This window comes from Antechinus flavipes, chromosome 1 (genome assembly GCF_016432865.1).
Source record: "Antechinus flavipes isolate AdamAnt ecotype Samford, QLD, Australia chromosome 1, AdamAnt_v2, whole genome shotgun sequence".
NCBI classification, from domain to species: domain Eukaryota; kingdom Metazoa; phylum Chordata; class Mammalia; order Dasyuromorphia; family Dasyuridae; genus Antechinus; species Antechinus flavipes.
In genome coordinates, this window is record NC_067398.1 from 337,147,924 (window position 1) to 337,162,817 (window position 14,894).

General features: G+C 45.4%; 1 protein-coding gene across 3 annotated transcripts; it reads right to left on the reverse strand.

Annotated features, from left to right (window-relative positions):
* Nucleotides 1-23: 23 nt before the first annotated feature.
* WDR24 (WD repeat domain 24) lies at nucleotides 24-14,436 on the reverse strand. Of its 3 annotated transcripts, XM_051969057.1 has the most exons (10): nucleotides 13,239-14,436; nucleotides 12,281-13,022; nucleotides 8,437-8,614; nucleotides 6,961-7,633; nucleotides 2,923-3,038; nucleotides 2,688-2,809; nucleotides 2,456-2,560; nucleotides 2,030-2,367; nucleotides 803-987; nucleotides 24-660 (listed from the first exon to the last, which is right to left on the reverse strand). In XM_051969057.1, exons 2-10 carry the CDS (start codon nucleotides 12,759-12,761, stop codon nucleotides 492-494), a joined length of 2,367 nt encoding a protein of 788 aa, XP_051825017.1. In that variant the 5' UTR covers nucleotides 12,762-13,022; nucleotides 13,239-14,436; the 3' UTR covers nucleotides 24-491. The 3 variants fall into 3 exon arrangements, with proteins under 3 accessions (XP_051825017.1, XP_051825009.1, XP_051825026.1); XM_051969049.1 differs by lacking the exon at nucleotides 13,239-14,436 and having other exon boundaries at nucleotides 12,281-13,232; XM_051969066.1 differs by lacking the exons at nucleotides 24-660; nucleotides 13,239-14,436 and having other exon boundaries at nucleotides 895-1,069; nucleotides 12,281-13,232.
* Between the last annotated feature and the right edge of the window lie 458 nt (nucleotides 14,437-14,894).

Genomic DNA, 14,894 nt, shown 5'->3' on the forward strand with positions numbered 1-14,894 from the left:
CCACTTAGCACACAGCTCAGAACTTAAAAGTATTTAATGTTTATTGAAGCAAATTCTGTCCTAGTCTGTCCTGCTCCAGAATCTCTTCTGGGGAGTGTCAGAGAGAGCGTTCAGCTACTGACAGCCACAGTCTTCTTAAAGGAGACTTTCCTGGAAGGAGGTAAGAGCCTGGATGTTGGCCAGCCTCTCAGACTCCAATGGAACCAGCTCCTCTACTTATGTAACAATTCATAAAGTGCTTTTCTCCCAATAGCTCTGCAATTTTTACACATGAGGAAACAGACTGGAGAGAAGCTATGACTTGCTAGCAGAGTTCAATCTTGACCAGACGTCTCCCAACTCTCAATTCAAGGGCAGATGATGTAAATGCATCTTTCCTTTTCTTCAGAAGACGATCAGGGGCAGGAACATTCCCGACTTGATTTGGCAGTCTCGCGTTGTTTCTGGGGGCCCCAAGGACAGCTGGTGCCGACAGCAGCCCTTGGGGCAGCTCAGGTGTACTCACAGAGATGGCCACAGCCTGCTGGACAGTGTGTGCTACTCTCCAGCCACTTGAGGATATGCTGTAGATGACCGCCGTGGCTGCAGCCCTGGCACCACACAAATAAGCCCTTCACGACGTGGTGGCACACAGCACAAGTACTGGCACACTGGCGGCACCTGTGATCCGCAGAGAGAACAAAGGGTCATCGAGGGGCCGGGGGGACGCTGCTCTGAGGCCTGAGGCTCAAGCTCTGCTCCCCCGCCCTCCTCATACCTCAAGGCCCCTGCCCTGCCCCCTCCCAGAGGGCCTACCCCTGACCTGTCACAGATCCAGCCCTTGTTGCTCATGGGCCTCTTGCAGTTGCTGCAGTTCACGTGCAGGGTGGTGGAGGCCTGGTTCAGACAGGTGATGGCTCGGCAGGTGCTTAGCTTGATTACTTGGTTAGATATGTTCCAGAGCCTGAATCGCTGTAGCAGATCTATGTAGGAGGTGTACCAGTGCTCCTGGGGAAGAGGAGAGAGCAGGCTAAAGCGGAGGAGAGCCCTGGGCCTGTCTGCCTTCCCGCAGCCCTTCATCTCCTGTTCCCTAAAGGACAAGAGAGCACAACGAGTGACATAAGGTAGCTGTGTCAAGGACATTGAGACCACCACCTCCCGATAATGAAAAGTGACAAGTGGCAGATTCCTGGAACTCCATCCCCCTGGCAACTAAGGGGTAAAGCATAAAAAGCCTGGAGTTAGGAGTCAGAAGATCTGATCCTCAGACTCAGTTGTAATTTCATATGAGCAAAACATGTCTTTTCTGGGCCTATGTTTTTCCCATCTAGCAAATGGAGATTATAAGCCTGCCAATATCATAGGGATGTTATAGGAATTGAATGGGAAACTGTTTTGTAAACTGCAAGGTACTAGACATAGGTAGTAATAGGCCCAGAATTATCCCATTTTAGTAATGTCTGAGATTATGACATGTGTAATTACTTCATTACTGAGTTATTACAGCTAAGTTTGTGTTAAAGAGAAGCTTTGGTAAACTAGTTGGCTGAAGACCATCCTACATCTTAAAGAATAAGGTTTGGATTGACCCAAACCTCTAATCAACTTCCTCCTCATATTTTCCAACCTCATCTGATGAATGTATAGTCTGGCAATTCCAGTTTAAATCCTACCTAATCTCTTAGGTAATCTCTTATCTAACCCAATTTTTGATCTATTTGACCTTCTCCTGTCCTGTCAAAGCTTTACATTTATCGATTACACTGGGAAGGGCAGAAAGGCACAAGAGAGTAAGACTGGAAATGAATTCACTTCTGAGGCAGAAACATTTGTGCCTAGTAACAATTCACATTACACATACAGTGATATGAGGTTTATAAAATACTTTTCCGATGCAATCTTAAATAAATGCAAATGCAGTTCACAAAGGAAGAGTGGCCAGCTCACAATCACACAGGGGACCCAAAGCAGCAGCTCTGAACCTGCTCTGCCACATCAGCCTCCGCTCCGCCCCCTCCTCCCCCACCAGAACACATGGGAAGGTGGGCACCTGAGTTTGCTCGTCAATCTCTTTTCGGATGCGCTCGCCCAGCACGATCAGCACAGACACGGCCATCTGTACATCACCCTGCTCAGCATAGAAGCGCAGCATGTCCCGCACCAGTGCACTGAAGAAGTCAGGAGGCAGGCGGCTCTCATAGAGTGTGTGGGAGATGGAGATGAGCGAGAAGGACTCCACGGGGGTCAGAGATACTGTCTCAGCCTCGTTGCCACTCACGTGGGGTGAGTCAGCCTTGTCTTGCAGGTGGTCAGGACCAGAGGGATTGTCCACGATCTCATGGCGGAGAGGGAAAGCTTCCTGGGGCAGGACGTACTCTGGCTCCTCCGCTGGGGTGGAGGGCAGACACATATCAGTTTGGGGGCAGTGACACTCACCACACCAACAGGAGCTTTCCCAGACCCTGCTGCCACTTACTGTGGGCGTTCTCATGATCCATTAGGTACAGCTCATCTTCGTCTCCCTCCACATCGCCCAGGAGGTAGTCAGCAGGGACGTCGCTGCCTTCCGTCTCCTCGTTCTCTGAAGGGAGAAGCCATCGGATTTCTACAAGACCTGAGTATGACCCTCCTGCCCATGTACTCAGGTATTTCCAAGCAGTCCTGGAGCCCATCTGGCAAGGGGGAAGCAGGCTCCCTTCAGTCCTTACCATCATTAGTGATGAGGGTAGTAGAGGAGTCCAGCAGGAGGTTCTCGCTCCGGTTCTCCCCCTTGCTCCAATCCAAGCGGGCCTCACTGCCCATTCCAGAAGCCATGTCCTTCAGGCTGAAGCTTTTTGGAATGGGGCAAAAGGGGAAGAGGCAAAGTCCAGAGGAAGGAAAAGAGTCAGGCGCTGCCCCACCAGATCCCTCTTCAGCGCCCCTTCTTCCCTACCCCTTGATTACCTATTCATGAGCGGAAGGCTGGTGCTGCCCTTCCCGATGCTGTGGTTCAGGTTGGCAGAGGGCATGGTGCCAGGACTGCAGTAAATAATTCTCAGCATGGTCCATGTTTGAGCAACCTATCCCAAGGAGAGTAAGCACCTGATCATGCCTTGGAGAAGGGGAGAGTGAGGGAGGCAGAGCACAAGAAGCCCACCTAGGTCTCGCTCTGGCGAAACCTTTAAATCACGAAGTCAATTTCTTGCCTTCCCCAGGCGGTAAACTCTGAGTTGTTGATTTGGGGAATCACAAAATTACTGATTTATAGGATATTCATCCTAGGGAATCCTAGGGTAAGGGAATGAGGGGTAGGGACGAACCTATGTGAACTGGGGCCCATAGCCTAGGGTTATGTGCTAAGCCTATCTGCTTCCATGGGGCCTGAAACTTTCTAAGTATTCTCTCCATAACTTGGTCGGTATCAAGAGAACTCTGGGGAAAGTCTTTCCCGACTCCTATGTGTCCCAAAGATGAACTGACTTATTTAGGAATTAGAATAACACTGCTGATCCTGTTTTTCCCAGCTATTATCCCCTCTAAGAGTTTTCCTGACACTGCTCTCTCAGTGCTCCTCTATGTATGTCCATACTAGCCTCCTAAACTGAATCTTCATCCATACAATACTCATTAATTGTGGGTGCCTCCAAGGCTCTGTCTTGGGTCTTCTCTTTTCTCTCTATACCAAAGCTTCTTTTTTTTTTTTTTAATTTTATTTTATTTAATAATAACTTTGTATTGACAGAATCCATGCCAGGATAATTTTTACACAGCATTATCCCTTGCAATCACTTATGTTTCGTTTTTCCCTCCCCCTCCTCCTCCCCCCCCCCCCCCCCCCCGGATGGCAAGCAGTCCTATATATGTTAAATATGTTGCAGTATATCCTAGATACAATACATATTTGCAGAACCGAACAGTTCTCTTGTTGCACAGGGAGAATTGGATTCAGAAGGTAAAAATAACTCGGGAAGAAAATCAAAAATGCAAATAGTTCACATTCATTTCCCAGTATTCCTTCTTTGGGTGTAGCTGTTTCTGTCCATCATTTCTCCAATGAAACTCAGTTAAGTCTCTTTGTCAGAGAAATCCACTTCCATCAGAATACATCCTCATACAATATCGTTGTCGAAGTGTATAATGATCTCCTGGTTCTGCTCATCTCACTTAGCATCAGTCCATGTAGGTCTCTCCAAGCCTCTCTGTATTCATCCTGCTGGTCATTCCTTACAGAGCAATAATATTCCATAACATTCATATACCACAATTTACCCAGCCATTCTCCAATTGATGGGCATCCATTCATTTTCCAGTTTCTAGCCACTACAAACAGGGCTGCTACAAACATTTTGGCACATACAGGTCCCCTTCCCTTTTTTAGTATCTCTTTGGGACATAAGCCCAGTAGTAACACTGCTGGATCAAAGGGTATGCACAGTTTGATAACTTTTTGGGCATAATTCCAGATCGCTCTCCAGAATGGCTGGATTCGTTCACAACTCCACCAACAATGCATCAGTGTCCCCGTTTTCCCGCATCCCCTCCAACATTCATCATTATTTTTTCCTGTCATCTTAGCCAATCTGACAGGTGTGTAGTGATATCTCAGAGTTGTCTTAATTTGCATTTCTCTGATCAATTATACCAAAGCTTCTTAAATCCGTGGTTCATGACCCCATATGGAGTCATGTGACTGAATGTAGGTATCATCGAAATCATGATTATCAACAAATGTTTGATTTATATACCTACATATCTGGGACCAGGTAAAAATTTATTAAACAAAAAGAGGTTGTGAATGGAAAAAGTTTAAGAAGCCCTACTCTATACTACCTCACTCAGAAATCTCATCAGCTTCCACAGCTCCAAATTGTCACCCTACTGATCAGCATATTTAGCCCTATTCTCTTTCCTGAGCTCCAGTCCCAACTGACTTCACTCAGCATTTTGAAATGGATGTCCTATGAGCACCTCAAATTCAACTAAACAAAACAAACCCACCAAATCCACTTCTCAATTTCTGTTACTGTGTACCATCAACCTGTCACCTAGATTTGCAACCTCAATGTCATTTTTGTCTCATCATTCTTGCTCATCTCACATATTTACTCAGTTCCTAAATCTTGTCATTTCTATTTTGACAAGAAAAATAACATTAGTGACTATATTTTGCTTTTATCCAACATTTTGTGAAATAAATTTCAGCTGCTTGGAAATCACCTATTTTTGGGTAAGATAACAAAGTCACTGATTTTAGGAATGCCAAAAATCTAATCTTCTCTCCCCCCCTCCCCCCATGACTCCTAAACCCTTCTGCCAAAAAACCTGATATCTCAATCACTATAACCCTTTTTCCTCCTTTTTTCCTCCAAACTGTATGTTGACTTTGTAAAAATCAAGGTTCTGGGTCCTTGGCCACCTAGTCTTGCTAAATAAATCACTTGTCTGAATAGAACTAGTGAGTTTCTTTTTTTCTTTGTAACACTGCCTTCTCCATAATAACATTTATGTTCCTTTTCTCTATTCACACTGCCACCATCCCCGCCCCCCCGCCCCTTCCCACCCATCCACTCTCCACAGACCTGTCAGAAGTTTTCTAAAACTCAAGTTTGACCATGTCACTTTCCTACTAAATAAACTTCAATGGCTTCCCACTGCCCACAGAAACAAATATAACAGTCTTTTTGTTTGGTATGTAAAGCTTTTTATGAACTGGACCCCTTCCTATTGTGGCAGTTGTCAGATTTCCCTCCATGTGCTCTATGATTCCTTAGCATTCCCTCAGCCATCTTAGCAGGGCCTTTGCCCGGCAGACTGTCCCTGGCTGTCCCTCCTCACCAACACCCCTTTGAATTCCAGGATTCCTCGAGGGCGACTTTCTGCAGGAAGCCTTTCCTGGTGCCCCTTGGTGCCAAAAACCTATCATTTACTCTGTATTTACCTTGTATATTTCTGTTCACTTAAGGGTTGTCCACCATTAGAACATAAGCTCCGAAGTGTATTATTTTTTGTCTTGCTTTGATGTCCCCAGAGCTTAGCAAATTGCCTGTCCCATGGTAAACAATAAATATTTGGTGATTCATATTTAACCTGTATCAGATTGCTCACTGTGTTGGGATGGAGAGGAGGAAAGGAGAAAACACAAAGTTCACAAACCTTTCAAAAATGAATGTTGAAAATTGCCTTTGGAAAAATAAACTACATGGCTAGAAGCTGGAAAATGAATGGATGCCCATCAATTGGAGAATGGTTGAGTAAATTGTAGTATATGAACGTTATGGAATATTATTGTTCTGTAAGAAATGACCAGCAGGATGAATACAGAGAGGCTTGGAGAGACATGAACAGAACCAGAAGATCATTATATACCTCAACAATGATACTGTATGAGGATGTATTCTGATGGAAGTGGATCTCTTCGATAAAGAGAGCTAATTCAGTCTCAATTGATCAAGGATGGACAGAAGCAGCTAAACCCAAAGAAAGAACACTGGGAAATAAATATAAACTGCTTGCATTTTTGTTTTTCTTCCCGGGTTATTTATACCTTCTGAATCCAACTCTCCCGGTGCAACAAGAAAACTGTTCGGTTCTGCACACATATATTGTATCTAGGATATATTGTAACCTATTCAACATGTAAAGGACTGCTTGCCATCTGGGGGAGGGGGTAGAGGGAGGGAGGGGAGAAATCGGAACAGAAGTGAGTGCAAGGGATAATGCTGTAAAAAATTACCCTGGCATGTGTTCTATCAATAAAAAGTTATTTAAAAAAAAGAAAAGAAAAATAAACTACAACTGAGAAAATAAATAACTGGAGATGAGTAGAATACTGCTTAAGGTTTTCGCATTGCCTAGGAGCTGCCTCAGTACTACATGCTCAAGAAGATTGAGCATGTGCACGGCCCCTCTGCCCCATTCCTTTCTGAGGGTAGACAGCTCCTGGGCTCCCCCACCATCAGCCAGGGCCTGGGGCCAACCATTACCCCTAGCCTTGGAACTCACCTGATTTCGGCTCAGCTCCTTGGCAACCTTGGCATTGTGATCACAGAGCTCAGCCAAGGACCTGCCAGCCAGAGCGTAGCGGCGAGCCGTGTCCACAAACCAGCCCATGCTGCTGCTGTCTGGCTCTGTTTCAAAGACACTCAGGGCACTGGATGACACTGACTCAAACTGCTCTGTGGGGTCCAGCTTGCGCTTGAAGAAGATGGGGTGGCGCCGGTCCCCCGGGTAAGGCTTGCGGTTTGAGTCCACTGTCACCAAGCTCTCTTTGGCTGCGAATGCCAGGTCCCCAAAGAGCCCATAGCACAGGCCTTCGGGGTTGGCCCGCTCAATGGGCTGGCTGGCATCTTTGAAAATGTGCTGGTAGAGGGTGCTGTCCTTGGAGCCAGACAACAGGAAGTAGGGATCGTGAAGGTGGCGCCAGACGATGCCGGTCGTGACGTCTCGATGCTCTTCAAACATGGCCGAGGGAATATAGGGCCGCCGCACATCCCACACATAGATGTTGTGGTCCACCATCATGGAGCACGTGGCCAGGTGGTGTTTGCACTCTGGCCTCCACTTGACCCGGGCCACTGAGGCGATGCTCTGCACGCAGTAGATTTCTTTGGCCCTGTTCGTGTTCATGTCCCACACTTTGACCATCTTGTCCCGTCCCCCGGTGGCCAACCAGCCCCTGTGGAGTGAAGTTGGTGTGGGAATGGGGGCTTCCCACGCCCTAGTGTGCATTGTCCTACAGATAGCGTCTCAGAGACCCAAGAATGAGGCCTCTGGGTGGGGGAGGGAAGGTCAGGAAGGCGGATCCACCAGAAGGGGCACTTTGGTTACAACCTGGCCCCAGAGGAGGGTTTTCCAACTCTTCAGAGCCAGCTCCCAACATGTCCCTATGGTGGGGAAGCTCTCGCTCACTTTCTTTCCAGATTTCATCCCTTAACAAAGGCTACACAACTGGTGGTTTGAGGGACCTTGGTGGCATGGTAGGAATAACACCAAACCAGGGGTCAGCTACTTGTCCACTCCCAGGGCCACAACTTAAAAGGCTGCAACTTCATGCAAGAAATTCTTCTCTATGCCTTAATACCTCTGCTAATAAAATGGGGATAAAACCCCAACTCTCAGTTATAGTGCCAGCTCAAATGAGAGAAAAGAAAGTGAAAATGCTTTATAAAGCTCTTGGTAAATGAGGAGTCGCACAATGTAGAAGGGAAAATGATGGCTTTAAATCAAGAGTTCCATATGCTACTATACCACATAAAGTGGCATGTTGGACAAATCCCTTCTCTTCTCCTGGTTGGTTTCTGTTTCGCAAAACAGAAGGGCTGGACCATAAAGCCTCTCAAGTCCCTTCCAACATTCAATATTATGATCTCATTCTCTTAAGGATTTGGTTGTTCTCCTCTCTGACTTCAAGAACTGCCACCACACTCCCCTCCCTCCCCTCCCCCCCGCCGACACCCTTATCTGCTCTTTACTCCATACCTATCTTCAGGGTGCCAATCACAGCAGAAGACAGGGCCATTGTGAGCAGTGAACATTCTTTCATATCGGTCTGGCCTCCGAATGTCCCAGAGCTGCACATTGCCATTCTCAAAGGTGGCAGCAAAGGTAAAGTAGTCACGGATACTGAACTGGACATCACGTACACTCTCTGACTGACCTGAGAGGAGGCAAAAAGGGGAGAAAGAGGCAGCACTAGTAAAACCAGCTTAACCACTAATCTGACCCAAACAATCCCTCAACATTACTATCCAGTGCCATTTTTTCTTTCCCACGCCCTTCCTTACTTTACTTCCTAATTCTCAAAACATAAAGAATATAGTTTTTCATTCAGTCTCAAGGGCAGAAGATGGAAAAGGCAGTGTGAAAAGGTCAGAAATTAAATAAATTTTAAAAAAAAATTTTTTAAAAAGAGTCTTTTAAAATTGTCTTGGATCATTGTATTGTTGAGAATAAATAATTCGTTCATTAAAAAAAAAAAAAGAAAGAAAGAAAAAAAAGGAGGTCACGTCAGATTTGTGCTGAGTCTTCTTTAGGTCCACAGAGCAAATTTGAATGAGAAAGAGAAGATGGGGACATTCTACCCAAAACTGGGATACATTTGGTGGTCCCATGGGAAGCTGGCCTTAGACTAAACCAAAGCTCCAGGGGTGTGACCTTCCTGGGCAGCTTCACTTCCAGCATTCATCACTTCATTAAATGCTATGAGGTCAGAGGCAAAGAGGTCATAAGACTGATACAAACCAAAGACTCTCTCAAAAGGCCCCTTCTAAATTTAAACTATCAAGAGTCATATATTAAAAAAAAAAAGTTCCAAATCACTCATTATGAAATGCAAAATAAAATAACTCTGAAATTCTACATCAGATAGAAAAGGGAATAGAAAAGGACAAATAACAAATGTGGAGTAGCTGCACAAAAACAGGAACATTAATGCATTATTGGTAGAGTTGTGAATTAATCCAGGCATTCTAAAGAGCAATTTGGAACTACGCCCAAGAAGTCACTAAATTCCATATACTCTTTTATCCAGAGATACAACTATTAAGATCAAACCTCAGAGAGACCAAAGAAAATCTAAATGTACAAAATATTTGTAGTACTTTCTTATGCAATGGCAAGGAACTACACAGTACAAAGGGTAACTGTCAATTAGGAGAATGGCTAAACAAATTATAGTAAATGGATATAAAGGAATATTACTCTGCCATACAAAATGATGAAAAGGATGATTTCAAAGAAACCTAGTAAAAGCTGTACGAACGAATGCAGAGTGAAGTGAGAAGAACCAGGAAAAGTGTATATACTAAGAAAATTGTGAAAAGAACTTTGAAGGATTTAAGAACTCTGTTCAATGTCATGACCAACCATAATTTCAGAGAAATAATGATGAAGCTTTTATTCCAACTAAAAACTCAAAACATGATTCCAGAGCTAGTGGCTATTCCAATAACTCCCAAACACCCACAGATCCCTTTTGAAGGATTTAAAGCATGACCCACTTATGATGTCCATGTGCTTTCTGAAACAGAAGGAAAGGAGCAGGGTTCTGATTCCATCTTACAGAAGAACAGAAATGGGGGCTAGTGGAGAGAAGCAGCAAAGAGATTCCAAACATATGTTAGATCAGATCAGGAACTAGAGAATAGCCTAATCTCCAAATACTGGTTTGAATATTCAAACTCTCCTCTCTAGATGGAATGGAGAATGAATTATGTCTATTACCATGAAAGTATGGTATGTATGATATAGTATGTCTACAGGATCAAGAATTGTTACCATCTAACACCCAAAGAGAATCATAGGGTGGCTTCTTAGAATCTTCAGCACAACCATTTAAAACATTTTTTTCTTAGGGATGTTCTAGTACAGTCATTATCCCCAACACCACTTACTGTAGTTTTTCACTAAAGAGAAAAATGCAGTATCATTCACTTCCCCTTGGCTTTCACAAAATTCAGTTATTGAAGTATAAAGGCCATGCTATAAGGCATTATCACAGTTGAGGGATACATATCCAGAATAATGCCCCAGAGAGAAAAATCCAGAGTAATGCTACTTCTATGTAGTCTGGACGTACCTTTTGAGAGTTTTGGATACATTGGATCAAAAGGGTAGGACCCTTAAATTTCAATGTACATTTTCCAAAGACAGGGATCCTATCTTCTCCTGTCTCTAACAGTGGAGTTATGAAGCTACCTCAATAAACCTGAGAGTGATCAGCAGTGGGATCATGAGCAAATAAATCAATATTCTTCTTTGGGCCTCAGAAGTCTCATCTATAAAATGGTGATAATACCATCTTATAAGATTGTTGTGAGAAAACCACTTTATAAACTGTAAAGTCATATATAAAAATGAGCTGTAACTATCATTATTACTGGTGGTAAAACTATATAACTAAAGTAGGTTAGGATCAAATACAAATGTATGTAAACGCTCTTAATAAATGGAAAAGTACTATATAAATGTAAGCCTTATTATTAACAACCGACATTTAAATAGTACTTTGAAGTTTGCAAAGTACTCCACATATATTATCATGTTTGGTCCAATAAACAAAACTGTGAGCAAGTAAGATAAGTATTATTATCCTTGTTGACAGATGAGGAAGGCTCAAAGAGATAAAGTGATTTACTCATGTATACAGAGCCTCAAAGTGTCAGAGGCGAGACTTGCAGTTTTCCTAATTCCACATCTAGAAGTAGCTACACCACTTCTCTTTTGAGTGGAGGTTCCTTCCCTCAAGAATATTACAATCTGATGGAAGATACAAGATTTCTAATACATGGAAAAGAGAATTACATTAACAAGCCCCATGAACTTAGTAACAAAGAACATACCACAGGATGGAGAGATTACTGTGGGCTGAGGTGGTCAGGACCCAGGCTAGCTTTTAAAAGAAAGATTCAGTTAAATGGGTCAAAAAAGACTTAGACAATAATAGAAGATGACTTTGTCAACCTATGGGCTTTTGCCTGTGCGTTTCTTTCTGGTCTCTTATTATTTAACTGTTCACATCCTAAGTAACCTTCAAAAAGCAGCTTAAATGCTATCTTCTATGAAAAGTCTTCCCTGTTTTACTCATGTAGAAGTGATTATCCTCTCTTTTTACCTCACAGCATTTGTATAATTGCTGGGGTAAAACACCCAAACTCTCCTGGTGATGGGCCTCTTTTGGACTAAGCTGGAGTTTAGTTAATACAATCCGTATCTGGAGCTGTATTCATACTCTTTCTAGCTTGGCAAGACCTGTGGGAAGTGTTGGCAAAAGGGCACCCTGGTCTAAGTGACTGAAGAGTACCGATACCAGGCTTCCCATGCCGGCAGAGCACCAACTGGCTATGGATCACTAAGTCATTTGGTAGTCAAACACTACCTCAAACACCATCCTCTGGAATGGCTCTGAGGAACGGGCTTGGAAAATATTAAAGTACAAATGTAAGGTTTTTAGAAGGGAATTCTGTGGGGATTTTTGCCTGTATTGCCTTGTAATTGGAATCTCATGTATCGGTTTATTTTAATCTCCCGGCTACTTAGATTATCAGACTCGGGAAAGCAGGGAGGACTATCCACTTCCCCGTTTCTCCCAGACTTGGCATATACAGATACAGAGTTAAGTGCTTGATAAATGACTGCGGGGGAAAGAGAAAGGAAGGACTGATTACAGAGCACCTGATCTAAATAGGCAGCACAGAGAGAGCCAAGGGAAAGTCCTGAGAACTTGCCCAAGAGAAATCGCGCCTGTCAAGAGATGCTGCCCGCAGCCCAGGTGGGAGAGCTCGGGCGGTGAGGGGCCCGGCTGGGAGCCCCGCCCCGCTCTCACCAGAGAAAGTGCTGACGGAGTCCTTCTTGCGGAGGTCAAAGCACTTCATGTAGCCGTCCTGGGAGCCGCTGAGCAGCATGTAGGCCTCGGTGGGGTGGAAGCACACCTTGTTGACCGTGCGCTTGTGCTCCGTGAACAGCTGGTCCTGCTTGTTGCGCGAGGGCTTGCCCAGATTCCAGGTCACCACCACGCCGTTGGTGGCCGCCGTGGCCAGCAGGTTCTCGTCCATCTGGTGCCACACCACGTCGGCACAGCTGAAGTTCAGAGAGGGTTTGCGGCCCACCCGAAGGTTCAGCTTCTCCACGAACTGCTCCTCCTCGATGGCGTAAATCTTGAAGATGTTCCGGCCGGCCACCACTACCTGCGCGGCATCCCGACACACACTTATGGCGTTGGCCGGGGCGTCCAGGTGGCAGTACATGGTTCGGCCCGTGAGGGTGTTGCCCCCCAGGGCTGTGGTGACCCGGGCCATCTTCTCCATGGGTCCTGCAGCTCTAGGCACCGCCCCCCGGCACACGGCGGAGGCTTTCAACAGGCCCCTAAGTCATCAGCCTCAGCCCGGCTCGGTCACGTCCTGGGTCCGGGCCGCCCGGAGCCCATGGGCAGAGGAGAAAACCCGCCCTCCCCGTGAGGCGGAGGCCAGACCCGGGTTGTCGGGGAGAGAGGGTACAAAGGGGGGGCTCGAGACGCGGAGGTGGCTGGGACTGGCTATGAGGAAGGCTGCCCGGCTGCCGGCAAGGCTCTGAAAGAGATGAGGAGAGAAAGAGACCAGGGAGCGGGCTGAGGGGCATAGATGGACATACATGAACCGAGGCACACGGAGCAGACCCAACTCGAACGGAGAAACAGAGAGTGAGAGGGACCGAGACAGGGGGCACACAGGAAGAAGAGGGGAGGACGAGGGAGTGGAGGGGACCTTTGCCCCACCCCAGCCTTCAAACCCTAACCCCTCACTCACAGAAGAGGCTCCGCCCGCCGGACGCGCCACGGCGGAAGTGACAAGACCCGGCGAGCATCAAGACGCCGGAAGTAGTCCCTCTCCAAGGAGCCGCCGTTCCTGCCGCCACGGGCCGGCGACAAACGTTCCGGACTGGGGCGCTGGTGGGAGGCGGGAGAAGGTAATACCTCAGGGGAGGGTGTGGAGGAGCCCGTGGTCCATGTACAACCCTAGTAGCCGCTTCAATCCTGCCTCATCCACAAGGGTTTTTGAAGCCACTTTGAATATTTTCCCTTGCATCGTTGTCGGCCTGCCACTACCTGGGCCTGTTTCCCCCCTGTACAAAAGCTAGCCCCTAAGTTTCTTTCCACCTCTGACATCCGGTGTTCTGAGGGCCACTTCCGGCTCTGACGGATTGGACTGCACATTGTCAGGTCGGCCTAAACATCGTTCCAGGCTTCTTTGTGGTGGTCATAGAGCCTGCTGGGTTCCATACTTTTTTATCAATGTTAGCATGAAGCTCCATCGCCCAAATAAAAGATGAAATACGGGCAAAGATTAATATGGAAGGATTTGAGTGCTTGGCACGAGTCAGCAGTGTGACAAGGCAGCCTTATGGGGGCCTGGTGACAGAAACAGCACAGAGGAAAGGCAGACAAGCTGACGGCAATGAGGACCCCTGCTTGGTTGCCGTGTGCCTCAAGACTGAGATTCAATAGGTGTCTTTGGCCTCCCTCCCCTTGCCCTTTCCCGCCTCCCTCCCCTTGCCCTTCCCCCTTACACACGAAACTGTGAGTCTGCATTAAAATTCTTTAATGCATCATTTTCAAAGCTGTCCTATTCATCTGTGATTTTCTTTTCTCCTGGCATTTGAAAAACGTGTTTCAATGATTTTCTTTCTCTTCTTGTTCGTGCTTTCTTTTTTGCAACACTACCTTGAGTTCTCTTCTTCCTCCTCACTCCTCCCTTCATTGCAGAGAAAAAAAAAAGTTATGTATAGGTTTATTATCAAATAAAAAAGAGATTCCCATATTGGTTGCTCTCCTAAACATGTGGTTCATTTTGCAACTTGATTCTGTCACATCTCTTTCAGGATATGAATCAAATATTTATTATGAACTTACTAAGTGCCATGCACTATGCTATATACTGGAGATGCAAAGAAAAGTAAAAAAAAAAAAAAAAAAATCCCTGATCTCAAGAAGCTCACAGTCTCATGAAGATGGCCTTCATTTATTAACTTCATCATAAATACTCTGGAATTATTGGTGGTTAATACATTGATCAGAGTTCTACAATTTTTCATTTTTATATTAGTATATAATACCATTCTTCTGGTTATACTCTCTTCCTTCTGTATCAGTTCACAAAGTCTTCTGAAGTTTCTCTGAAACTGTTCCTCTCATTATTTCTCAATGACACATGAATGTTCACTTATCTCCTATAATTTGTTCAGCTAATTCCCATTTGGTGAATATCCCTTTAGTTTTAAGTTTCTCTTTGAATGGAAAATGCCATCTGCATCCTGAGAGAGAACTATGGAGACTCAATGCAAATCAAAGCATAGTTTTTATCTTTCCTTTTTTTTTCCCCTCATGGTTTTTACCTTTTGCTCTGATTTTTCTCTCCCAACATGCCCTCTTGTAGCTATCTGCTTAACTCTGTCTCTGTGCTCAT